The sequence below is a fragment of the Pterocles gutturalis genome, unplaced genomic scaffold (assembly GCF_000699245.1).
Source record: "Pterocles gutturalis isolate BGI_N339 unplaced genomic scaffold, ASM69924v1 scaffold3437, whole genome shotgun sequence".
Lineage (NCBI taxonomy): Eukaryota > Metazoa > Chordata > Aves > Pterocliformes > Pteroclidae > Pterocles > Pterocles gutturalis.
Genome location: NW_010115068.1, coordinates 19,563 through 47,086, shown reverse-complemented (window position 1 = coordinate 47,086; position 27,524 = coordinate 19,563). Strand labels below are relative to the sequence as shown.

Genomic DNA, 27,524 nt, shown 5'->3' with positions numbered 1-27,524 from the left:
CTCATGGACAGACAAACACACGCACACATCAGAACAGGGTCATAGATACTAAGTGTTAGTAATTTGATCCAGCAGTTTTAAGGGAACACACACATACAGCTACAATACACAGCTTAAGGAGCATTAAAAAAAAAAAAAAACAACACCAAAACAATGTACACAATTTTTCAATCAACAGTTTAACATGAAAGAAGAGATATTTTAAAAGGTAAAATAAAAACCACCCAAACCAAAGAAGCCAAGAACCCCAACCCAACAAACTGCTGTAGGCTGCAAAGCTTTACAAGCTTCCATACAAATTATTTATGAAATTTTAATCATCCAAAGCCAGTCCCACTCAACAACAGAACCGTAAGCATCTTATACAGACCTGCAGCAGGCCTCCTCTCCAATCGATGTATATTTTTGGAATGGATTGCTCTGGGCCAGGATCACCACTGTGCTTACACCACTTGGCTTCCATATTCACAGAGCAGCAAAAAGGGCCCATCAGAGATCTGGCTCTTTCTTTGAGACTTGTTTTAAGCAGGAAATCTTTTATGTCCAGGACAAAAGATGATCCATGGATTCCTAAAAAGAGAGAGAGAGAGACAATTCATGAATTGTCATTTACCATGAGCCTGGGAATCTGTGCCTGGAAGCAATTACTCACACAAGTAGTCCCACTGATGTTCATGGAAACACTTGTGTGGACAATCGCTCTCCTCTCCAAGCAGGAGCATCACAGTTGGGCCACCAGAATTGTGATTTTTTTTTTTTTTTCTTAGCTTGCTCTTCTGACACTATTGAGCATGCTTTACACAGAGTTGCAGTGATGGAGCAGGTATGTCCCATGCACATTCCTTACAAAGAACTATTTGCCAAAACATTACGACTTTTTACATGTGTGAGTATTTTAAGGTTTATGAGAAGAGACATTTTTCATTAAACTATGAATTTTTTTTTTTTTCAAAAGAGTATATTAAGAACAAGAACAGATGCTTCACTTGATTATATTTTAAACTGATAGGAAATAGCTATTTTGAACAATTCTCTCTGTTTTTGTTCAGGTTAGTTATTATAAAATACTGCCGTGCTAGACTTTGGAGTGCTTAGCAAGAGAGCAAGGGTAATGTTTGCATTGAAATAATTCAAAACAATTATTGTTAGTCAGAATGTATAATGTGTGATTAGCAAAAAGCCAGTTTAATCTAAACTTTTCAAATCACAACCATTTGCACTGTACATAGCTTAATAAAACATAAAAATGACAATGGCAGGTTAGATTTATGACAGAACTTATGTACTCTCATTAAAGACACAAACATTTTTAGGAAAGAAACACCACCTAAATGTCACATCTCCTGTGAATTTCACTTACAGCAAATCACTGTTTAATAAAACAGACCATACTTAATATGTCTCTATTTCTTTTGTATATTTACATGAAAAGGACTACATCTGAGGTCGGGTTAACTTTTTTCTCTTCTGGTGCTCACACTTGGACTCAACACTCGCAATATTGAATGTCACCATACTTTATAATGCCCACAGCTTATTTTTCTAATGAAACTGGATATTTACAAAAGCCAAAAGGTTACAAAACACCTAAAGCTTATATACAGATGTTCCAAGGTACAGTTCCATTTTATATTTTCATGCCTTTGCTAGTAGAAAAGTCCCACCCCCCCCACCCTCACTGTTTTGAATACATGCAGTAAAACTTCTCCTATGAATCTCTCTTAGAATTCAGAAAGAAAAATAATTCTGTCTGCATCCTGGGAGTTATCATTCTATAATACCAAGAAATATTTTATGCAATGGAAGGAAATATATTGTGTTTTTTTTTTTAAGCCAGCATCCATTACGAAGGTGGTCCAACAGTCCCCATAGTGATAATGGCATTGAATTGTATTCAACCCAAGTAGGAACCACAAACAAGAAGAATCTCTTCCCTGAGCAGTTTAGAGTTGTCATGGTTTAATCAACTCAGCTAGCAGCAAACACCACACAGCCGCTCGCTCTAAACTACAATTAAACTGTAAATAATGACGATAATAATAATAGTAAAAATAACATAAAAATATACAAACAAATGATACATAGTGCAACTGCTCATCACCCAACGACCAAGTGGATTTATTTATGTTTTCTTTCACTAGGGTTACACTTGGAAGGATTATGCTTTACAGTCTTTTTCTGTTGTCATCTCAGCTCCACAAAGTACAAAGAAAACACAATATCCAATGGCTTAGAAACAGAACTGATCATTCAGCAAAAAGAACACAGAGAGCATTCAGACAAACTTGCACAAAGTGATGTCTTGAGGAAGCTTAAAGAAAACAAATGAAGATCAGCAAGTATGCATAAACCCTAAAGAGCACTAGTAAATAAAAATATCTCAAGGCCTGAGAGAAGCTTCAATGGGGTACCATTACTAAGGAAATCTGAAAAGCATGACATTAGAAAAGACATTATCTCACAGCCTAAGGGAAGGGAGTAAAGAAATACCAGCGTGCACTAGAAGGGAGCTTATTTTAAGGTTGCTAAATGCCATACTAACATTCAAATATATGCTCAGTTAGTGAAGTTGTTTTCCTATGACTAAAGCAATGATCTCAGAAAGGTAAAGATGCAATATAATTCTCCTCTGGTTTTTTCCCTCCCACACACTGTTTTCAGTCAGCCCTTTCATGTATCTCTCACAAACTTCTATTGTAGAATTCTAACGTCAGTTTAAACAGATTAAATCAAAGCCTCCATTCGAAGTGAACTTGAGATGGCACCACACAGAAGTAATATATCTTCATAAACGATTGTTGTGATATGTAAAAGTTAACTTGCTCTGTTTGGATTATTGCTCATGAACACCAACACACTTTTCAGTACGTGCAATAATTTACTTCTAGGAACAAATAACTTCATGATGTCTAAAATACTCCTCCAGGAGACTAATAAATATGAAGCACTTGCTTTGGACAGTGTTTAAAAAGTGCTGCCAGCCCTCCATTGTCAGGCTCCACCCAGACACACAATAGATCTGCAATATGCTGCCACACTCACTAGGCTGAATACCATTGTCACCGTGCTTCCGCACACCCTTGGAAGGATTACCTTTATGACACGTGCTCAAAAGGAACGGCCAGGTATTTTCATACAGTTGGAAATAACATACGAGGCTTTGGAGAAAGCTAGTATGTTCTTAGTAATGTCAAGAAATTAACGTGCTCAGAAATTAAAGATGGAGATCAATACAAGGGAAGAGTAGAGAAAATTTACAAGATATTTGCTTTGAGATTCTAACATCTTTTCTTAGTCAGTAGAGACTTGATTTATGCTAACACAAAGACATCTCATAGAATCTTAGTAGCCTAGTATAAATATATATATAAATATAGTTACATTAGAGTTTACATAGAACTATAACAGTCATACTAGCTTTTACCAATAACAGGAAGCTCCACGTTTGTTAAGCTGCCCTGTGTGCAAAAAATCTTTCTGTGTATAGAAAAAAAGAGCTGCCCCGTTTTAATAGACGCAGCAAATACATCGAAACAACCCTTGCCTTTACAGTAACCATCACTTAGTGTTTCGGCAAAACAGGTGTTAAAAAGATTTCTGTTATTTTTCCTGGTTCACAGACAAAGGGAGATACAATGTTTCGACATTAGTTATGGACTTTCTGTTTTCAAAAACATTTCCAAGTACTGACATTTGATTCATCTCGAAATGAAACGAAGAACTGTAGCACAAGGTTTTTTCCTTCTGTTATGCCCTGTGCATTTGCTCTTTAGATAGCTGCAAATCCTCTGGTTCACTGCACTGTCACCTAATACAACACAGAGAATGACTTTAACTGGCAAAATTCTATACGTGAAAAGAGTTTTAAGAAAATGGAAACATGCATATTATAACAAATACAGCAAACGGACTATAGTTGAGCTATCTTTTGATAAGCCTCTTGGAGGCTAGTAGCTTTGCTATAAACTATAGCTCTAAGAAGAACATTGCTTTTGAGTTTGCAGCTGTTCAGAGGCAAGACCGTCCCAGAGCACAGAGCCTGCCATGCTGGTTCGGACTGGGCAAGGTGGACGTGGGCGACCGCAGCAGCCGGCAGCCTGCATTCCCACCCAAAGGATCGTGGTGCACTCCAAGGAAGAAGCCCAGGTTCTCCCACGGGCCCTCCCTGGCTAGGCGGCAGATACCCAATCTGGCTGCTGAAGGGTAATTAGCCAGGGGTTTTCCTTACAACCTTCTGCTTTAATGTCACACGTTACTAAGGTGATAATCTGTGATATTCGCTTCTGAGCACTCACTCTTCATATTTGCAGCTTCAGTAGCTGAAGTTGCCAAAGATACTAAGACAGCTTTGAATATGTAAGTATGTTATTACACCCAATATATTGATACCATTATCTACATGATTTTTCTTAAGAAAAACTTCAGACAATCATGTAATGAGTACTTATACTACAGTTACTCTGCCCTGTTGACAGGTATCCTCTACAAAGCAGCTTCTGAGAGGAAAGGGTAACAAACCTGTGAAAATAATTACGGGGGGAAATACTGCAGTTAATTTAAAAGTCATGCAATTTATTCAAGTCTGGAAACAGCAGTAGCAAACAAATGGTGAGATGTAGTAAAGGACAGTTTTCCAGGAGTTAACAATCCACTGACTGCACTGGATTTCTCATTAGTGTCGAGCTGAATCTTATGATTTCTTTCTTATCATTTCATTCTCCCCAGGAGGACAATATTTACACATTAGGAATTAACTATTCTTTAGCGAAAGAGAGTTTTTCAGCATCACATGGGGACACAAGTGGGCTCTGTAAAAACATGAGATATGTAACACACGGTAAACAGAAAGTAATGATCTTAAACAGGCCAAACCCTTGAATCCGTCACCAATAAATGTCCCCATGCATTCAGCAGTCCTGGCTGCTGGGAGCCTGTTTTCTTCAAATACTTCAAACACTAAAATCCAGGAACATTTATTATTTTAATCCATTACAGGCAGTGCTTGATTTAACTTTATTGGTTGTGGTGGTGGTAGTAGTTATAGTGGGGGTAAAGCTATGTTCTTTTACACATCATTTCAAAAGGGCTTAATTATATTTTATAGCTCAGGCCAGGAATCCTGCTTGTTTTGTGTCTAACAAGGTTCAAACGGAGTTCAGGTCAGTGATGAATCAGAAGAGAAGTCAGAGATGGTTATCTGTTTGAAATGAACTCATCTCCCTTAAAGAATAACTGGGCAGGTACATCATGTTCATTACACTGTTGCATACTAAATAGCTGAAAAAAATCTCAATTCACTTGTTGATTTGGTAATTTTGGATTTTACGATGTCTGATCAAAGATATATGAAAGTTAGGCTCTAAAGGGATTTTCATTTTTGGTCAAGGCTGTCTTTGGGTATACAATAGTTTAGAATATATTTGTAAAGCTCTATATCGCCCTATCTTATTCTAATTAAGTGGAGAAAAATGCAGAATGGAGAAAAACAAAAAGTGTTCATTTTGCATCTGTGGGTCCAGCTTTCAAAACTGAGTGCTATACTGACATGAGTAATACCTGGTTCTTGTATTATAAACATTTTCTTTTCAGATACCAGCAGTTTTCAAAGAAGTGACTAAACATTCTTCCACCAGCTTTGCTGATGGTCATGGAGGGGTTCTTCAATTTAAAAAAAAAAAAGTATTTTCACACCTTAATTTTAGGCAGTTGGTTAAAAACTTTGGTTTATTTCCAGGAGATAGCTGGTACCTACAACCATCACTGATTTATGAAGTTGTAGATACTTAGCACTACTGAAAAACCAGACACTGAATGGTTGCACAGTAAATGAAGCATTACAAAATACTGGATAACACTCAAAACATAGCCCTACATAATTGCCACAAGGCTGAATTAGAATTAAAGCTTCGGTGTCTTGCTCCTCTGCTCTATCCTTGCTTCACTGGATTTCAACTGCTTTTATAAACTAAATAGTCCATGAACTAGAGGGTAACTTTTCTTTATAAATAAACCATCCCCAGGATAGTGCCTGGCAGCACCCAAGCTCTTTGAGGCCCTATAACACAGCGACTTATGCCTGTGAAAGTCCAAGGCTTGACAGATATACCCAGGCCACACAAACCGAACAGGTTTCCTTGCACTCTTGGGATGTGGTTCTCCAGAATTAAGGCCGGTCCAGGTCCAAGCTCCTATCTTCCAACCTTCTCCTCCCTTCAGTTCTTCCTCCCCCTCCCTCCCTTATATACTTCTTCGAGTTCCCTTTTGTGCCAGCATGGTCACTAAAGTGTACCTGTCCAGTGCACCAGCTGAAGGACACGATCTTGCTGGAAACCTTTCTTTCCTGTTGGGTTAGTTTTCAGACAGATCAGTGCCCTGACTCAACCGAGTGGGCTAGTGCGAGGCAGAGCGTGGAAACCTGCAGCCACACTAACCTACACTTCCTATGGAATTGCATCTTCTGTTTGGCCAGCAAGGTGGTCAACTCATCCCACAGAAAATATTATTGTCAGAGAAAAAGAAGAAACGTGTTGCCGGTACATCAACAATTTAAACTTACGGAACAGGTGCTTAAAATGGGCAATAACGCCTAATCTCTGTGTTTGTACTTCACACTGCAAAATGTAGACTGAACTGGAGGAATTGCAGAGAAAGCACAAAATGTACAAAGAAAACATTCAGCTTTCACTGTTATATATATTTCTTCATGAATGTAAATATTCTATAGACCTGACTACCATGAAAATGCTGTATCACCTAAAACTGCCACATATAGCACTGGGATCCACATAACAAAATGACTTCCATTCTCAAAAAAATTACACAGTTACTTTCACAATAAAAGCTGAAGAGATTAAAAACTCAACCCTCTTTGTTCTGAATCGAATTTCATTTGGAGTCTACTTTTTAAAGTCAAGTTATTTCAACTGTAAATGCAGTTCTACGAAATTAGTGCACACTCTTGAACCAACAACCTACAACTAACTTTTTTTTTCTTTTTTTTTTTTTCCCCTGAGTTAATGTGCTAGTTCATCAGTAGCAATTCTGAACCCTGTTACAAAGTACCAGTAGGGAATCTGACCAGGATTAATAGTGGTACTCAGTCCTGGGATTAAGTGGTGTCTTGTTTCATGGATTTTGGGCCATCTGTTCTTTCCTCCTCCATTATACTCCTGCAGAACTATAAACGCACCTCCACCTCAGGGACTATAGAAAGGAATTAGAATTCTTCTGCTTTTCATTATCACAAGATTCAGTAACTCATTTCATTGTCAGGATAATCCCCTTTTACTCTTTCTTTTGCGCTTGCAGGGTATGCCAAATGACAAATAAAATGCCAGATGTTAGAGACCTGATGAGGTCTCCACCTTTTCTTGAGTGTTGGGTTTAAGCTACTTGGGACACGGTGTCAAATCTGACAGGACCCTGATGCCCACACCCAATATTCATTAAGGTTTGTTAGTGATTTGTATAGCTGTCTACAAGCTGCACTTCCACCTCAATCCTCAGTGGTCATTTAAATATTTAGTTTGTCCTCTGGCTTCTACTGACAAAGAATTAATTTCCTATTGTTCAAGTGTTGGAAAGAGTTTATATTTCTTTCTAAAAGTAACAAAGGTCTTCTGGGTGTTGTAAATGGCTTGTTACTGCTGCATATTATTTTAGGTAGTCATATCTAATTTAATGTTTTATTTCCCCATGGGCTAACGTGCATATCTGCAGCATCCAAAGGCTATGACTACGCCTTAGCAGAGTTTTCTCAAGAGAGTCAGTTAATTCCAAAATGAAGTTTGGTCTTTGCTCTACACCAATTAATAGCTGTATTTAATTTTTAATATTTCTGTAAAGTATCCTAAGTATGTAATTTCTTTCAGGTTTAGTAAAAATACTTGTAATTATCATAAGCTCAACTAGTGCCTATTTTTTTCCCTTTTTTATATGCTAAAGTAATCATTTGTGCATACAGGACGAAGGGCTGGGGAATTCTGTCTATGCTCTTTGGAATATTTTATGTCTGTAACTCTCTCAGTTCAGACACTGAACAGCAAGACTTCCCTCCTGTGTCCAGCCAGAGCAAAATAAGGCTCCACCGAGAGGCTACGGGCTTCTTACTGCCTTTCACTCTGGGGAGAGTACGGTCCTCAACTTCTCTCATTTATCTGTTCTTTTGGCAGGTAGGTAGTGCTAATTTCAACACCAAACCTAAATTAACTGCAAGTCCTATGTTTAGAAATGCATTCTATTTCCTCATATTTATTGCTAAAAATTATTTCAACTTTAATGGCATGTGACTGTTCTGGAGTGAGCGACACACCTCCAGTAATCTCAAATCTGACTGGGTACCCAGCTAGAGCTCTAGAAGATGTCACTTCAGACGACCGAGAAAAATCACTGAACCAGGTCTAATGAGAGTTCTTGAACTTGGGGTTTTCATCAATAATTCAAATAAGCTAGCAAAAATGAGCTACATGTTTGTTATTTGCTCATAAGAAATGGGTACAAGCTTTAACTTGTAACTCTAAGCCACAAAACATAAAATGAGTACAGATAATTATTTTATTTAACATCACTATGACAAACTCCTGCCTTTAAGGGTAGAGAAAAACTATACTGGTAGACTCTTCTAAAGTAAAATTAATAATATCTTTTTTTTTGGAAGAGGGATTTTATTTTGGTTTGCTTTTTGACAATACACTGTGTCACATTCTACAATAGTATTACTTTACTAAAACCAAAAATACTTGGGATTTCACTGTAAGTAGAGAGGAGAACATAAGTATTCTAGCAGAAATAGTAACCATGTTGTTATAAGTAACTGTTGTATTAAAACATGAAAAGTGTCCAAAAAATGAAGTCCCTTGACAGACTAAAGGTTTGGAGTCATATAACAGTGCAGCAGGATATGTAGAAATAGAGGTGTTTTAATTTGATCCAACTGTAATGTGAGCATTCAACACTTCCAATTTATTTTGTTAGAAGTGAAATAATTCAAGTAATTAGCCCCTCTGTTTTTCAGAAGCTACATCTTTTTACTTTCATAAGAAGTTAAGAAGAAAACTTAAAACAGAAGGCCTTTAGCTTCCATGATTAAACCAAGAAAGTCTAGAGGGAAAACTGATAATTAAAAAAAAAAAAGTTATATGGCAAGCTTATTTCTTAATTTCAGCTAAAAAAAAATCAAAGCACTACACAAGGTCACGCACTTTTGTTTTCCCCCTATGAGAGAGGAAAAATGCCGACAATCCATTCTTGCGAGATTTTTTAGCTAAATAATTCCTAGCAAATAGGATTCCTTACAAAGCGACTTCATCTCCTACATTAAAACTCATCCGGAAAAGGAGTCGTTTACACTGTTTGTAAAACACTGCCACATAAACTGTGTAAAAAAACATATTTCCCTAAAAATAGCTTTGCGTAAGTAAGGGATTAGAGGAGTTTCTACTGCTATAATTGTTCCTTTGTAGTTTTTTCCATGATGGTTTCGAACAGTGTTTTTAACTATGTTTATTAAAGTCAGCACATCAAAAAGGATCAAAGCAAAAGCTAGTGAGAACCAAAGAAACCCCAAGCGTATTGTGTAGTCTCACTGGGGAGTTATGCAGATTCAAGTAAACAAGTGCAAATTGTTGAGGTTTTAATGAAAATTTTCTACAATTATTGTATCTGAAGTCATTCTATACAATAACATCTGTACAGCAGATGGCCATACTGTACGAAAGGCAGGCAATGCTCCTTTTTCTTCCTCTGCTTTAACAGTACATCTGAGATGACTACTTTTGTCATTGCGCTTAGTTTGGTTCAGCAAATAATTCGTAAAATGCAGCTGCTGCAGATGGTCACAATAGTTATTTGACTGTAAAATCAAAGACACAGTGAAGTATTTGTGTATTAGTTTCATTCTGTAAAAAAAATATCTGACATTAACCCTGTTCAGCTCAAAAGGTATATCTATAAAACCTTTTGTAAAAAGAAAAGTAGTGAAGAACTGACATATTTAAATACTCCTTGCTCCCAAGACACGGCTACTACACTATTTTTTTTTTTTTTTAACTGAGTTAGCTTGCATCATTTCTTTACAATAATAAAATGAACCTAGTTAGGAACTGCGGTATTCTTCTAAAGTATTTTTAACATAAATTTATAATACCATTTCCCCCACACTGCCTTCCTGAAGCTATAACTTCCACAGTGGTTTCTATCAGCATTTTAATTTCAAATTAACAATTTTCAATCAAAATCCAAGCAATTTATGAAAATATTTTTTTTGACAGTTTCAATCAGTTTTGTGAAAGTGTCTTTTGCACTTCTTGAAACCTCAAACAATTTATTGCACAATCACAACAGCATGCAAAACCTCATGCATGCGTATTTTTCTTTTCAAAAAGCAGAGATAAGGCAACTTTAACTGGGAAAAATGTGAAGAGGCTGTTAATGTCTATTTACTGTCTGCTGATGAAAGTTCTTCATATAGGATAACTAATTTCCATTTTCATTAGATTCAGCGTCAGTATTGCTTTACTCAGCAATGCCTGCCAGACGACAAACATCCCGAAGATTCACAGATAGCTTGCGACACGAAAAATAAAGATCGCCGTCCTCAGAATGCCATTAGAATTAAGAAATAGAATTTTGTAGCAGAATGTTTCTGAGGCTTAATGTGCAAGGTACGTCCTCCTTCTGGGAGGATGAAAACCTCCAGGGTAAGCGATATACACAGCTGAGTTTGCCAAATTGCTTTATAGTACAGTGACGGAACGGGCTTGGCTTTGATATATCGAAGCTTGCTGTGGACACCATAATGTGCCATGGGATGGATAATGCATAAACGGTAGAGGGGAAGCGATGGAAGGAAAGAGGATTATTACCCAGAAGGAAAACTAGAACTATTTAAAGGACATTATTTTACTCAGTTGCAGTGCTTTCTGTGCTAGGGTTGTGATCTGATTGGAAAAGCGTGGGAACGCAGGCACTATTCCTGCCTATCCTGCTGTTTATTTAGGGATAAATCAAGAGTTTCAGGCTCCAGCACTTTCACAGGCTTTCGTGTCCTAAGAACCTTACATTTTTCATCTTTAACTTTTAAAACAATAAAGCAGCACTGAAACTTTCTGGCTCGAGGAGAAATATTTCTGATGAAAAAGAAATAAATCACCACCTTGCTTGGCTTACCACTTGTTGCTCTCAACTCCAGACCATCGTACCTTGCAAGCTACTCTGCCAGCTACCTACAGCTGGCTCATCTCCACGTCATGTAAATGTACCAGCTTATTAGTTTTATTAAAAGACTAATAAAACAATTCACAAAGACACACAAAATGTCTTCATTTTAAATGAGTCTCTGGCATCCTATTAATTGTACCCAAGGTGTAAAGTTTCCTCGCAGCTCTGCAGTAATGAGGCTGGAGTGCCCATGTTCCCTGGGTGACTCTCAGCTGTGCAGAGGAAGCATGTAAAAAATTTAAAACTTCATAAGTCTGGAGGAGAATAATGGTATGACCCAATTTTTATATAGTATGCATGTGTCAGGGCTCTGAACAATTAATTTTGTATTTTTTTTTTTTAAACAGAAATATAGGATCCTAACAAGAAAATGTAGTTATAGAGTGAAAACTGTCAAAATTTTGCCCTTTGAAGTATGTGCTGAAATATCAGAATACCAGAACAGTGGTTCTTGTAACCCATAGGGAGAACCACAATTCTAGCCAAAATTCTGCTAATAAATTAGTAATTACAAGCTAGGGGATATTAACTACGCAATTAAGCACTCTTGGGTGCTGCCTCACTGAAAGGAAAACTTGGGTAATAGAGTCTTTGAGGGATTTGCTATTTTCTGCCGTGGATTTATGATGTTAGTTAGAGGAGGTCCCCTTAATGCCCCACACTTTGAAAAAGTTACTAGACCACCACTTGAACAAACCAGTAGCACTCCAATTTTCCAAAACTCTTACCTGCAGTTTTAAGTCCACTTTTAACATTGAGGCTCCCACTGAGGTTTGATAAAGAGACTAACAAAGAAGGTTTACTGGGATGGGGAATGGTTTCCATTGAAACAACTATTTGAACGGTGTGGATGGAAATCTTCTGTAGGCAGGAAAGGGCTTGCCACAAGTTTTCTTGCACTGAAGCCTTTTGTGCCGTGTTGGCGTGCCCCGCAGGCAGCAAATCCTTTCTTCGGAGGTGTTTGGTTGTTGAAGTGACATCCTCATCTGGAATAACGCCAGCTGATAGAGGAGCCTCCTTCCTTGGCTCATCATCATTTGTGGTTATGATTTTCTTCAAAAACTGGTTTATTTGATCAAGTCTGACAAAACTGAGGTTTGCTTTCAAAGGTTTTGATATGTCCACATTTATGTCAGCTGCAGGAGAGAATTGGAGAAAGAAACATGAGAAGCTATAGTGCAATTATTCAAGCAATGTAAAAATATGAGGCATTTAGCAGAGATAACTATTTCTACCATGTTTCATTAAAAGGACTGAATCAACGGTAAAATACAATGAAACAATATTTTTAAGAATAAATCTGAAACATCATGAAAAGTACTATAAACAATTCTACTCTATCCAGTTTTAAAGGAAGAAACATGTCACAATGTCAATCATTTCCTTGTTTCTTGGGAATGTTCTTGTTTTTTTCCACAGCTATCTGGAAGACACACACTTCATCCGAGTGTGTAGGAGGGTAAATACATTAGTCCTTTTATGTCAGAATGAAAATATATTTCGCATTCTCTTGAGTTTTACATCCAGTAGAACTATTTGACTAAACTCCAAAGCCAATAGCAAACATTTTCAACACATTTAAATAAGTGAATAACATGGATATTCTGTTGTTTCCTACACAGCTAATATACAATATTCTTCAATGCATTTTCAAGATGAAATGTGAAATAAAAAGCAAATATAAAAACTGAGGTATGTTTAGATTTCTTTGCTTTCCAGGGACATTGGAACAGCTTTTTTTTTTTTTTTTTTTTTAAATGTTCTTTGTCTCCTTAGGGAAGGATTTTGGTACTTCCCAGACTGCTAAAAGTCTCACAGCTTTAGAAATTACAACTCATATGAACAACATGGACAAAAGGGATATTTTAGTAACTGAGATGTTGCAATTACCAAGATTGTTTCACAGATGGGAAGCAGGATTTTATGATGGTTGAAACTTATTTCTGTGCTGTTATCTGCATTTTTATCGGTACTTTACACTTCATTACAGAAATCTAGCCTTAACTTATTTTTTAAAATTCTGCATTTCAAATTCAGCTTTCACCCAGTAATGAGACAGTTACTCTGGGCAGGTGGAAAAGTTTGCTTTTCACTTTACTATTTGATTTCCAGCACCCCACTCCCAAGAAGCAAAAATTATTAAAATTCTGTGCATATATTCAAGCTAGATTAAATATTCAGAGAAAACAAGCACTACTTAGTTTCAAGCTTCATTATAAATATATATAGGAAACACTGTTCAAGGTTTTGCACAGATTAATTAATATTTCACCAAAATTAGAACCGGGTTTCTGGTTGCCCAGGGTCACATTATACTTTTAAGGCTGGTGCAAACTGACGAGCTCGATTCCCCCACTCTTTAGGTAAATTATAAGCTTCTACTACAACTGTAAAGGGCTGCAGAGCTTCAGAACTGCTCTGAAGCATAGGTTTATACTGACTTCAAAGAGTCCCAGGCACACGGCAAAGCACTTTTCTGACCCCCTAAAATATCTGGGGGTTCTAAGTGTCAGTTAGATGCTTTGATACCTGAATAGAAAAGTCTCTGAATTTTAAACCAGCACTTTTTCTAGAAAGATTAGAGAAACTGATGAGTGGCCATGTAAGATTTGTTACAGTGGAATTAAAAAACCCAAAACAATCTCAGAAAAAAGTCTGTAGCACTCCACAAGCCACAGCTAACTGAAATTTAAGACTGAGAAACTATTTTAATTGTAACTTACAATGCTAATGAATGGTTTTCTGAAAATGCTTTCTCTTGTGTTAAAGCCTTCCATGCTGAATTTGGAATTGTGGCAAAACACCAGCTAACACGTGGGCCTAATAGAAAGGCAAGTATCAAAGCTAGGAAGCTGGACATTAGAAGAGAGCAAGATTTTTAGGCATCATTGTGGTTTTAAACCCAGCTAGCAGCAAACACCACACAGCTGCTTGCTCAACCTCCCCCATCCTGAGGAGGAGGGAAAGAATTAAAAGGGTAAAGGGAAAAGAAACTTGTGGGTTGAGATAAGAACAATTTAATAACTAAACTACAATAAAACTGAAAATAATAATTATAGTAATATATACAAATATACAAATGAGTGATACACAGTGAAACTGTTCATCACCCAATGACCAAGGCTCAGCCCGTGCCCAGCTAAAGATCCTGGAGCAGGGAGAGTCCTGAAACCACAATCCTGGGAAGGAGATAAGAGTCTGAGTGTCCAAGAGACTCAGAGCCAACCGAGAGCGCAAGACACCAAGAGAGGAGTGACCCCAAGAGAGAGACAGAACTTCCAGACAGATCCTCATCTATATACTGGGCATGACGTGCACGATACAGGATACACCACTGGCCAATTTGTGTCTCAGTCCTAAACCTAAGGTCGAATCCTAGGCTAGTAACTGGGGCTGTGCTCCCTCCCAGCTTCTCCTGCCCCTGCAGACACTGGCACAGGAGAGAAGCTGAGAAGTCCTTGACTGTCCTGGCAGCAACTATAAACGCCAGTATGTTATCAGCTGCCTTCTCAGCACAAATCCAGAACACAGCCTTTTCCTAGCTACTATGAAGAAAGTTCACTCTGTCCCAGCTGAAACCAGGACAGGCATCCCAAACCACACATGATTGACTTGGAAGATTTTTCAAAACAGTTATGTACCAATATTTTTAATTAAAACCAAAGGTAGAAGAATGCCATAACACTTTTGGAAAATCTCTCCACCCTATTGGGCACTAAAGACTATACCAAGACATGCCTGCCTTTTTGCACACATCAGTGGTCCTCTCCTGCCTTTGAATGGAGAAAGGAGACTTATGAAGAAAGCAGAGACCCATGTGACATTATTATATTAATTCACTTATGATACATAAACGGAAAATACTGTTATTTTAAGGAAATGTCTTTAAAAAAACCTACAACAAAAAACCCAAACAGATGAGCAGCATTTTTAGAATGACCTAAGTTTGAAATCCACCTCACGGTAGGATTTGGGTTGCTGAACCATTTAGGCACTTTCAAAATAAGTTCCTCATCAACTTAATTTTCTCCACTAGTGATGTAGGAATAAAGGAGTAAAGTAGATGTTCCTGGCTTTGCTATGTATTTATGTTTTGGAGTTAGTAAATGAGGAAAGGATCTTTATTGCTTGGTGTGTCAGCTTTCACATCTAGCTGCTTTGTCAAAGGCACATTTTATTGCCATCACTTTCCTATGGTAGTATAGCCCAGAAGAGGAAAAAAACAACAAAAAAACCTATAACTCAAAAACTGTTTAGATATAACTTGATAGAACAGGTGTCAAGTTAAAGTCAGAGAGTAAACTGAAAAAGATTTAAAAAGGAGATGAATATGAGAGCAATAGTTCTCCCTCAGGCTTCCCCAGCCCAAGGCAGAGGACAGAGGGCCCTGGTGAAGCTCAGCAGTGGAACATGGATGGCACCTGCGGTCCTGGGCTCCTGTTAGTTAAGTTTTTTCATAAACACCCTGCTCATCCAAGAGAGCAATAATAAAAATGGAGAGTAGGACACCAGAGAAATGCAAATTACTTCCCTGTTTTCTGTTTAGAAAGTGCACATTGCATAGAAAAATATTGTCATGACTGATAACTCGACAAAGGTTTGCATTAAGTTATTATCCAGTGAATCAGCCCCAGCACAAGGTGGTGGCCGCCAGAAGCGTAATTGCAGAAAATGTAACTCCAGAACCTTCACTGCAAATATTTTAACTATCTCATAATGACACAGATTATTTTTACAACTGGGGAAAGATTATGTAACAAGATTCTTTGGCATTTTAAGTAAAACGTTCAAAAAGTAAAAATCCAATTGAGCAATCAACATGTTTTGAGACTTTGTCCTGTTTTACACTTAATACTATAAAAGAAACTTTAACATTCCTTCTAAGAAAAACATATTTAAGTGATGGACAGAAACAGTGAAAACTGATGAAATATGAAAAGCTATTTATAGTAGTTGATGAAGATTTATGTTCGGCAGCTTCTCCAGTCACCCCAAATAGGCTAAAAAGAGATGTTACATTGTAAAGGGTCACCTAAATGCATCTGGAATAAAATTTCCAGGGTGCAAAATCCAAGGGTAACAGTGGGAAGCACACCACACAACACTGTGCAGACGCTGCAGTGGCAGGAAAATACAGTTTCTTATAATTCAGACAACTCTTTGAGTTTCCAAAATTACATCTGAATAGGAACAGGACAAAAGCTGGTTGAAAGCCAACTTTAACTCCTCAGTTACATCAGTCTCTCCTTTGCCTACTAGTGACTAGCTACCACAGTGCTACCAATGCTTTCTTTAGATTTAAGACATAGTAGCAATAACTTATTTTGTCAGGTTTTATCTATTTCCAGCAAATAAATACTAAAGAAATTACTGTGCTTGTAAATAGATTGCGTTCAAGTGAGTTATTTCTGGCAATGTTTAAATAAGACTGAACTAGATGATATCAAAGCAATATTATTTTTATTGCAATGTAGCATTTGAGTGTAGAATTTGAATTGTTCTTTCTCTCTCGCGGCTGCTTCATTACATCTCTTTAGATTACCCAGTAAGCCATGGCTGTCAATTATTAATTTCTAATTACCCTTCACAACTTTCCGAACAGCTACTAGGAAACAGAATGATGAAATAACTATTGAGTTAAAAGGAGATTAGATAAATATAAATAAATTACGCTTATTATATGCTCCCATCACACCAGGAGATGACTTAACAGTGAAAGGAAAAGAATCACGTTGCAATAATGAAATCAGAGAGGGAATTCAGGTCCCAGAGGCAATTCTACGAAGTTTATGTTAATGTACACCTTGTGGGGGACCAAAAATCAACTGGAATAGTTTCCTGAAAACTGTTTCCAGCTATTTTCTCATTTAAAAAGTTCCAACTTCACTTGACCCATTAGTCATCATATTACTTACATTTATTATGTATTTTGAAATCTATTACAAAAAGCCCAATGGATTCAATATGGCCTCTTTGAACAAAATCATAACATCTATAAAAGAAAACCTATGAGCAGCACTCTGAAATTTCTGTCTGAAACAATTTCTTTCTTTGTCATTTTATTACTTAGAGCTTCAGATAAAAAATGTCAGGGTTATGAGTATTTTACCCTTGTTCTCCATAACATTCAGATTTGTACTGTGAAGATATAATTTTATTCTGTGAACTTGGGATAATGATATTACTCAAAAGGACTTTTTATGTGGTGGGCTAAAGATGAATAGGCAACACAAAAATAACAGAGCTCCTAGAAAGTTGCTTTAGGTCAATCCCAGCTCTTAGTTAGATCAGTGGGCTTATTCTAATAAATGCCATAAGTTAATGTACGCCAGGTTACTATTTCTCTGACTAATAAACTACCACAGTATACTCTTAATCTGAGAAACCAGAAAGTAAACTCCATGAAAATTATTTATAAGCTTTATTCATAAGACTGGGATCTTTTCACAGACTATGAGAACTGTTGAACTGTGTGAGAGAGAAATATGGCATTTTCCGTTAATTTGTTCACTTCTCATACCTCTCATTCCGCAGTGGATCTTTTAGTTCTCACAGCTAATACAGAAAAGGCCAGGTCTTTGTCCCTCAGGTTGGACATGTGTCTTGCTCTCCCGTACCTTAAGGTGGCTATAAAATATTAAACTTCTAAATAAATAGTACTGCTATAGAATAAACTACTATTTGGCGTAAACTCTGAGGAGGATTGAATTTCCTAGTCCTAAACAGGAGTGGAACAGACAACAGGCACGAAACATTTTACTACCAGTAACATTCTTCCTCTGAGAGCCACCCATCCTGATGCAGGGAGTTTAAACAGATGAAATCTGAGGAAGGTAAAGGCAATCTTGAGCCCTGATTCTGGTTTGGAGTCGGGGTGGCCCTTCAGTAACAGGGAAATTGCTGAATTGCAAAAATTAAATTTATAAAAATAGGAAAGAGAGAGCCAATGTAAAGAAAAGACTGGTTGTACTGTTCTCAATTGTCCCTGGTCAGGCATCAAAAGAGAGACAAATTAAAAGAAATTGAAAAGCAAAAAGAATCCAAATGAATTGTTTTTATCCTCTAATTCATCACTCTCAATTTGGATCAAGGGAAAAGAAGGAAGAAACTTGAGACAAGGCTTCAGAGGCCATCTGCAGTCCATCTTGTACTCTGCTTCTGTGAGACAGATGCCAATTAGTCTGGAAGAGGCTGGTAGTCACTGCTCAGTATTTCCACCTACTGCTGTCTGGGTACTGCGGCCCCGCAGAAGCACCTCTCTAAGGCCAATATGGCAAACTACAGCCTTCGGGGAGCCTAATTAACTCAAGCCATGTGGGGTGTTCCCCAGCGGTGACAACTCCTCCTTCCATGACCTGGTACGTCGTTGACATTACGCGAAGGTGATGGTAAGACATTAACAGCTCTAGCTAGCCAGTGCCTGGGTTTGGGATCTCAGACAAGGCTCAGAGTGATGTAATTCTATTATTCTTCTTAAATTGTCACAGCTAAACCAAAATAGATTGTTGTAGGTCGAGAAGACCAAAGATACAACTAAGAAAGGAGGGAGGTTTACTACTATTCATAGGATGTTGACTGAAAGGAAGCAACTGTGCAACTACCAAATATATTACAGAAGTGTGTCAAGGGTTGGGTGGCAAGGCCAAAAACTATAATGTGGGCGTTTGGAGGCGCTACCATGAAAGGAAAACTCTAGTTAAGGGGAACATTAACTCTCTCAAGAGAGAGAAAGGGAAATTGAAGCACAACACAGTGAGATGAAATAAATTGTTCCAGGTCATGGAGCAGATTTGTGGAAAAGAACAGAACCCATAAATACTAACTCTCTGTTATCTGCTTTAGATGCTGAATAATGCAACTATATTAAGAAATACATGAAGAAAGGAAAAAAAAAAAAGAAAAAGAGAATTTAAGAAAATTGAGCAAATGTTTGAAATAAGTTTTAAAAAGAATGCCGATACACTGAAAAAGATACCAAGAAAATATTTCATAACTTATCTATGTGGCTTCAGTGTGCAGTCTTCATTTTCAGTACTCAGGCACTTAAGAAACAAAATTTCATTTAAAATAAGTGCTGTAGACATTGCTTTTAGCCAGGTACTTGGATAATATTACACTGATTTTACAGACAATAGAAGTGTCAAAAGCAAAGCAATACCTACAGGCTGGTACACCTGTTTGGAATATTTCTCTTTGCCCTCTTAATCAAATAAATATCATTTCATGGCTACAGTGTCAGTGCTTTAAAAACTTGTTTGTAAAAGAGCAAAGGGAAAAAAAAAAACCCTACTAGAAAGCTCAAAAGTTTTGCAAATGACCCAGAGTTAATTAGAAAAGTCTGCACCCTGGCTAGTTCCCCTTCTCACGTGTCAGCTCTCATTAAATCAAAAAATTCTCATTTCAAAGTTAACAAACACCATGGTTAACAAAACTGTTAAACTGGGATCAAGTGGGCACATTCCTAGGTTTATATATGATGTCATGCTAAGCAGCCCACAGCTGAACTTGCAAGTAGTATGAATGATTTTTCAATATATTAAGTATCTGATCTAATGCTAATTTTCTCTCTCTAAGCTAACTGTGCTGGGAACAGGTGGCCCTGCTTTCAATTACGGAGGGCTAACATGCCAGTGTGAGGCCTGGATTAGTTCACCTTCTCACAGGGAATTTGCCTCGGTTGGGAATGGATTTATTATGGCTTCACACATGGAACGGAGCTCATGTCAGCTGAGGGCAGTGATACATCATATGATACAAATTAACCTGCTGTGGACTGTTCCGCAGGGCTGATATTGTGTATTAAAATGACGACATTTTTAAAACAGCTTGAAAGAAACCAGGATTGCTGAAGTGCAATGGTTCCAATTTGTTCCAACTAATCTATCACCTGCTGGAGATATTATTCTAGTGGGTTTCTGGTAGCTGCTATTTTCCAGGTTTCTCCGAACCACTGACCTTGCTAATGGATACAATCGCTGCCTTTGCAAACAGGGAGGAGAAAAGCTGGAGCGAGTGCCATGGTGCAGTTTTGTTTGTCCCTTTCCATACACAACCCTAGAGCCAGTCCTGTGCCCCTCGCAGCGTCCAAACCGTGCCAGGGAGGGGCTGGGGGAAAAGAGCAACACCCCCCGGCCCCGTCCCGCAGTTCTCACTTTATTTTCCAGAGGGACGTGGCATTTCTTAGTTTGTCTGGATAGTTTTTTCTGCAGAAATTATTTCCAAAGGCAAAATATGGACTGCAGTTACTTCACACCTAGCCTAACATTTTCCCAGAAAACTGCTGGAGGAAGAGGACTTTGGCAAAAACCATCTATATTTTGCGTGTATAAGTGTTTTAAGGCAATTTGTATGAAGCTGTACTTCATAAACGTGTTTTGTATCATTTGCATGTAAAAAGAATATATCAAAAAGACAGCTTTTATAGCTGAGAAAGCATCGCTGCTTTAAAAAAATACAAAGAAAGGACTAGAGGGTAAAGATAATAAATTTTCAAAAACTATTAAACCAAGATGATCATATTTGTTCCTCACCTAATGAAAAATACCTAATGCTGAAGCAATAAATGGTTTACTTAGATGTATTAGGCAAGAATTAGATGTACAATCCAGTAACAGTCTGAATATAAAAGAGAAGGTCATGTAAACTGATGTAGATGGAATTTAAAAAATTTTAAATAATTAGTTACTGTAGAAAGAGAAAGAATAGTCCCTTAATACATTGTGGGGTTAAAGTTGAGGTCTGTTCCCACAGGCCTGATGATGAATGCTTATTTCTCCTAGGATCCTATTACCTTAAAATCTGGAAGAAATATCATTTTTCTTTAGTTGCCAAAAATGTACAAAATAATCAACTCATGTGGCAAGAAGTGCATTAATGTATCCTGTTATTCTCATTTAATTAGTGGTTTCCAAGTTTAGCTACTTGCTGTAGTTTTTTGATGTCAAAGCTAACACGGACTGACAACCTGGTTTCCTGCATGGTGAAACCAAATGATTTTTCTGTGGAACACTATTCGCTTATCTACCTCAGCTGACAAACCATTTTCAATGAGTACTGGTTTTATCTAACATAGCAAACACCGGAAACAACTTGTACATCAGCTGTACCCAACTGGCAGCACCTAGTAGTGCGTCCAACGCATTTTACTAATTTACTTACTGCAGTTATAAAACACATATACACATAAATGAACCCGAGAACACACAGTATGTCATTAGAAAATATGCCAGTTAGTAGCACCATTATTTGCCAAATGTTTACCAAAAAAGAGGTGGGCCTTCGAGGCCTACAACATAAGCATACTCCAGCAGTGCATTTATTTATTCCATTTATTAACTGTGATGCCTCCCATCACAAATATTGCTTGTCTGGGGACATTACAAGAGCTCTCAGGAGTTTTGCTGAGGTTCTTTGTCCTCAATAAACAACTGCCCGCTTAGTTAGGATCTGGGGATGTGGACGCTTTCTCCAGGCCTGCTGATGGCCAAGCGACCTCACCCTGGAAGAAGCTGTGGTTAGAGGACTTTCCCCCCCTCCCAGGAGAGTTAGTAACTGATTTTCCAGTAGCCTGCTGAGGAGCTGTCAAGCTTTCATAGCTCTCTGCATGTGCTGTTCTGACGCAATCACACGCAGAAAGCGCCTTCCATTACTCATCCAGCGAAACCTCCAGCTCCCAAGGAAGGCTTCTCGGTAAAGGTTAGTTTATTTGAAGAGGATCCCATAGTGGCAACAGCTGAGGTTAGAAAAATCTGCAAAGGAATGCAGAGCTGTTTTGTTCTGTTACACCAGCAAAACACTTCACTAAAATTCAGAGTAATTACTGTTGAGTCATGTGTAATGATAGTTCCAATCATCAGCAAAAAGATGACTAAAAAAAAAGCCTTTTGGCTAAGAGGAGATACCGGAAGAAATCTCTGAAGTTTTATATGCATCGCGAGAATAGACTGAAGTTTATGCATTAATTTATGGTTTTTCAGTTCCCTATTTAGGCAAATGCCATGGAGGGGAGAGATTTCACACCAACTGGAGATCTGACTGAATTTCTGAGAATGAGGTAGACACTTAGACTACTTGTGAATATATACTTTGCAAGCTGGTACCAAGTTCCATGTTTGCTAGGTTAGTTAGAAGTCTGTCCTACTGACAGCCAAGTGTCAGGGAAACACCTTCAGCTGTATCATAAATTAAATATAAAGGCTGCGCCAGGAAACCACAATGAGAACCTTGAGAAACAGGGAATGCACAGATGAATGGTCTGGGAATATGGGAATCTGCCAGATGTGGGGAGAGAGGACAAAAAAAAAAAAAAATTGGTAACAAAGAAAAAGGATAAAAGAAAACCAATCTGGCAGCAGTGACCAAAAGATTGTAGCCTCAAGAGAGAATACATTTTCCTTTTGGCTTTCCAATGGAACTCAAAAAACCCCAACTCTAGATATTCCTCTGCGTTCATCAGCTATCTATAAAGGCCATTGATAGTAGGTGTCTCTACCCTTCTTGTGCTGGTCATTATTAGAACAAAAATCTACTATTATTATCGATTAACCCTTTAGTTCAAAAGGCAGTAGAACACGCAGAAGGTCTGAAGGTTCAAAGTCCTGCTAACGAAGCCAAACAGGGATCAATACAACAAAAGCTCTCCATTGTCAGGTGGTTTTAAAATCTTTTCTTAATGTTTTTAAGGCAGCACAGGAAACCAAAGGAGGGGCAGTGACAAGGTTGTTCATGTACTTTATTCTCTCCTCAAGACTCCTAACTGCATGCAAAAAAAAAAACAAACCAAAGGATTTTCAAGTTACTTAACCACAGTATTTATGGTCAGCAGGTAAATATGTATGTCTCACTCCCTCGTTGCTCCATTTGATATCCTGTGCTCTGATATCCTAAGATGATTATTGCTTCACCCAAAGACAATATGAACTGTGTTTCCAACATCTAAATTTCTGTATTTTTAAGTACCTGAGAAAAATAAATTGTGTGTTTTAAACTGGTAACCATAATATAATGAGAAAACCTTTAATTTTCCTGTGCCTCAGTTGCCGTCCATTGAGGGTGTACCATTCCATCACCCACGGGAGCGCTGTGCAAGTGAATTGCTATTTCTGTAGTGCTCAAATCCTAGAGCAATTATCAACGCAAAGGAAATATGTAAGTCTGCCACAGAACCAGGTTTAGATAGTGTGCTGTAAGACTGTATGAATAGGTAAGGGAATGTACAGGAACACCCAGCACTGAAGAGGTGCTCGCTAAATGACTAATAACAGCTCATTCTGTGCGCTGAGTGAAGTAAGGATATTAGTAGAAAAAAAAAAAAAAAGGAAGTTACACAATTCAACAAGTTATAATAAATATGCACAAGAGAAATGAATTATGATGGCACAGGTAAATGTAAATGCATTTTCAAACTTTTAATATAACCTCAATTATATTCTACATAGTAACATAGTTATAAACACATAATTCACAAAATAGAGAATGGATGACATACTTCAATTTGCAGGAGTTTCTGACACTCTAGGAGTGAAACTTCAAGTTACATTATTTTAAGTAAATGCTAATAAAGCTTCATACTACACCACTTATATTCTGTATTAAAGAAACACAATAATTTTGAAATTGTATAGTTTCAATACTTTAGATGATAGGAATTTGCAATGCAAGTCATCCAGATTCAAGATCTCATGAGAAGGTGGTTTATAAAATCTCCAGAAACATTTTAAAAGTCGGCTTTTATAAACATAACTGTAATAAAATTACAGTTGTTCTAGGGCTAGAGGCAGGTAGGTTTCATTCTGTTGGAAATTTGCCAGCTTCAGCCTTCCTGAGGAGTAAAATTTCTAAATTTACCTTGGGAAGAAAAGAAATAATTCGACCTTAAGCCTATGACTACTCCAGGACCGACCACTGCTCAACTTTGATTTCAATTCGGGGTAATTGCTGGAGGAAAATGTCACATTCATTAGCAAGGAATACAACATTTTTCTGATGATCTACCGTGTGTGTATATGTGTGCGTATCAACAAACAGATCGCATTGGAGACTACTGAGACTAAAGTGCAATGCTTACCTGGTCCATTAAGGAAGTCTTTAATTTGCAAAGTGATAAGAGGCGGTGGAATACCACTTTTAGCATCTACCTCTCCTGCTACTGTCTGCAACCAAATCTTGCAATAATCCAGAGCTTCTGGTAGAGTCTTCCCAGGATCTACAGGTGATAACGATCATAGTCATTAACGATATTCCAGGAATATGATACATACCAAAATGCTACATACAAAATTGATTAAATAAAACTAAAAAGTTTAAAATGTAACACAGTAAATAATATTGCATGCATACTGAGGCAAGAGGGCAAAGCTGTAATTGCACAGAATGTAGAAATCCTGCAAAAATAGCAAGTAAAATTGATTAAAAGACACCAGTTACCATAAAATTACTTTAGACAGCACACAATTTTAGCTTTCATTATGATGACACTTAAGGAGTCCTTACAAGAGAATCTGTGCTCAAAACCTGCTACTTCTAGATTGCATTTTCATTGTGAGCTAGAGAAAATAATAACAAAAAGAAATAAGAAAAAGGCTAAAAACCCACAATGCTACCAGATGTGTAATGACAATGTGGTTACACCATTCTCTTGAGTTTCACTCAATAGCTAGGTCAGTAGCTATTCTTGCATACCACCTTGAATTGTGTTCCTTTGATCAGTCTGTAGTATCACAATAGTAAATTATAATTAATTTACTCCTCATCTTTATTTTCTGCATATCACAAATGGCAAAAACAGGAGTGTAAAAAGGCTTTTTAATCTTTAGCAACTCATGACCTTCATTATAAAAGTCCTCAATTCTGGCAGTACAGGTCTTAAATTATAAATAATCAATTATTCTTTATTATCAAGACTGCTATGTTAATTATTGAATGTCTGCCTCATCCTTAACAATTTAAGGACATTTTCTAGATGTTATTCTCTCCCATTTTCAATTAAAAACTGCTGTAATTGCTTTGAGTTTTACTGAATGGATTCCTTTCAAGAACAGTATTTATATACCCACAGTCAACATATGGTATCGTGGTATCACAGTCATATGTGAACTGGGTATATAAAGTCAGCTTTGGAATTTGTATTTCTTGACCTTATCATGTGATTCATATAAAACTTGGCACATACGAACCCTTATGTGATTTCAAAGAACCTACTGAAACCAATTGATCATGACTTTAGATCTATATGGAAAAGATCAAAAGTTAGCACATTCTTCTGTTTTTATTTGATCAATTTTCAGGCAATGACTTTACAGCAGTATTTGTACTGCATGGCATATACATTACAGCCTTTCCTTCCCTTTATTCCTGCTACACATTTATAAAGTCGGCTCTCAACAGTTATTTAAGACCTGTCACTGCATACAACAGATTTGTATATTTTCCATGTGAATTTCTACATTTTTATGGTTCTTAGCCCTTTCCTTTAATTACACTAACCAGAATGGTGTGGCACACTCCCTTTTCTATAGTAACTGCTTCAGGGAATATCTTGTTTCCTGTGTCTGGAGCTTGCCTAGTACACTGAAAATAATAATCTTAAAAAAAAAAACCTTTACCACCGAAGTACACATCTTTTCCAAAATATAGTTTTGTAGTTGTTCTGAACAAGGATGTTATCTCTGACTTGGATCTATACCATAGTCTCTTGTTTTGTGCAAGTAGCTCATCCTAAGTGAGTAATAAGCTAATGTTTTTCAGAATATATAAGTGTAAAGCATTGTAGAAATTACTGAACATTGTGCAATCAACACCACTGAATCAATTAAATTGATCTCTAAGTTATTTTTCCTTCAGAAGTATTAGCATAAATGTTTAGTGTACCAATATGGGGCAATGTGCCATTTTCTCTTATTTCTGAAAGATCCCATCACATACCGTTTATAGCAACCTAGATCATCCCCAGCTTTTCAGAAAATCCAGTAAATTTAGTCAAACATTTATTTTGATGAATACATTTACAGGTATTCCTATTATCCTAAAATATGTTTAAGTTATAAAATACCTTAATAATTATTTTCAAGTATTAAAATATCTCTGATGAAAAGAACTTACACAGCAGAAAATCCTTGCATGACATAATACATTAGCTATACAAACACTGCCCTCAGGGCACTGGGAATTGCAGCATGTAACAGAATAAAACAAATAAGGAACCATGGGGCTCTCAGGATATTATTTTGCTCTGTCATGTCTCCAAGGAGCGCAGCACCATCACCTCTTCATTACCTGGGGCACTGCAGGACCTGGATATTTGAATGAGAAGGACTCCAGAATTTACAGGTTAAGAACACAACACAAAGAAACCTCAATGCACAAAACTAGCCTGAGTCCAACAAAACATATTACTTTTAACCCAGCAGTGGCCTAACTGATTTCAAGCACTTTTTTTTTTTTTTTAAAGTTCAAGTGAAACTGTCTTATTCTGAAACTGAGCTCATTCTGGAAGCAGGATAGCTGCATTACACAATTTTACACTGGAGGTAATAATCCCGAAGGGCCACGCAAAGAGCTAGTTTGAGTGCTTCTAAGCCCGTGGCACATGGATAATTTGGAATGTGGGTAACAGACTTGACCATACATCTAAATATGCCAGATATGGATCAGTAAATATGTTTTTATGTAATGAGAAGAAAGCTAAAATCCACAGGTTTCAAAACTATGTTGGTGTGTAAGGCAGTTCCAAACAGGAGCTATAAAATCTATCTGGGTAAGACAAATTCATTTACATTAAAGGTCAAAAGACTGAAATAGGTGTATCTTGATTAAAATACCTTACAGAGTAGAAAACAGCATATGCATGATATGATTAAGGATCAGGAAAGGAATGAAACAATATCAGTCAAACAACCCCTATGCCAAGGACATACGAACCATCAGAGAATCAACTGAATGAAAAAGAGAAAATTTAGGTTGAAAAGTGAGGAATTCCTGATGGGGAGAGCTGTTAGAAAAAGGACTCTTCTCCCTCAAGAAAATGATGGAAACGTTCAGAATGTTTAAAAATACACTTGACAGAACACTATAAAATATACAATAGGGAACAATTAGGCATCAGCAGGGAGCTGGTCTGAATAATGTATTATAATAGGTCATTTCCATTTCCATTTTCTATGATTCTCCCAAAAATCAACACTTAGATTTGCAATTATTTGTATAAAGCAAATGCTGGAGAAAACCCAAGGGATGCATATACAAGTAAAAGGAGAGGCTAGAACTACTCTGCAGGAAGCCAAGAGAGAGAAAAGAAAGGCTTGAGAAGG

The 27,524-nt window shown here is 37.3% G+C and overlaps 1 protein-coding gene across 1 annotated transcript in view; it reads right to left on the bottom strand.

Annotated features, from left to right (window-relative positions):
* The window catches only part of LOC104462882 (vacuolar protein sorting-associated protein 13B-like), a gene marked incomplete at its 5' end in the record, with an annotated part of 112,291 nt that overhangs the window by 78,541 nt on the left and 6,226 nt on the right, over nucleotides 1-27,524 (bottom strand). Inside the window, 3 exons of the mRNA XM_010075026.1 lie at nucleotides 371-570; nucleotides 11,946-12,353; nucleotides 24,284-24,421. Of these exons, the coding sequence (XP_010073328.1) occupies nucleotides 371-570; nucleotides 11,946-12,353; nucleotides 24,284-24,421 (746 nt within the window). The remainder of the gene's footprint in view (nucleotides 1-370; nucleotides 571-11,945; nucleotides 12,354-24,283; nucleotides 24,422-27,524) is intronic.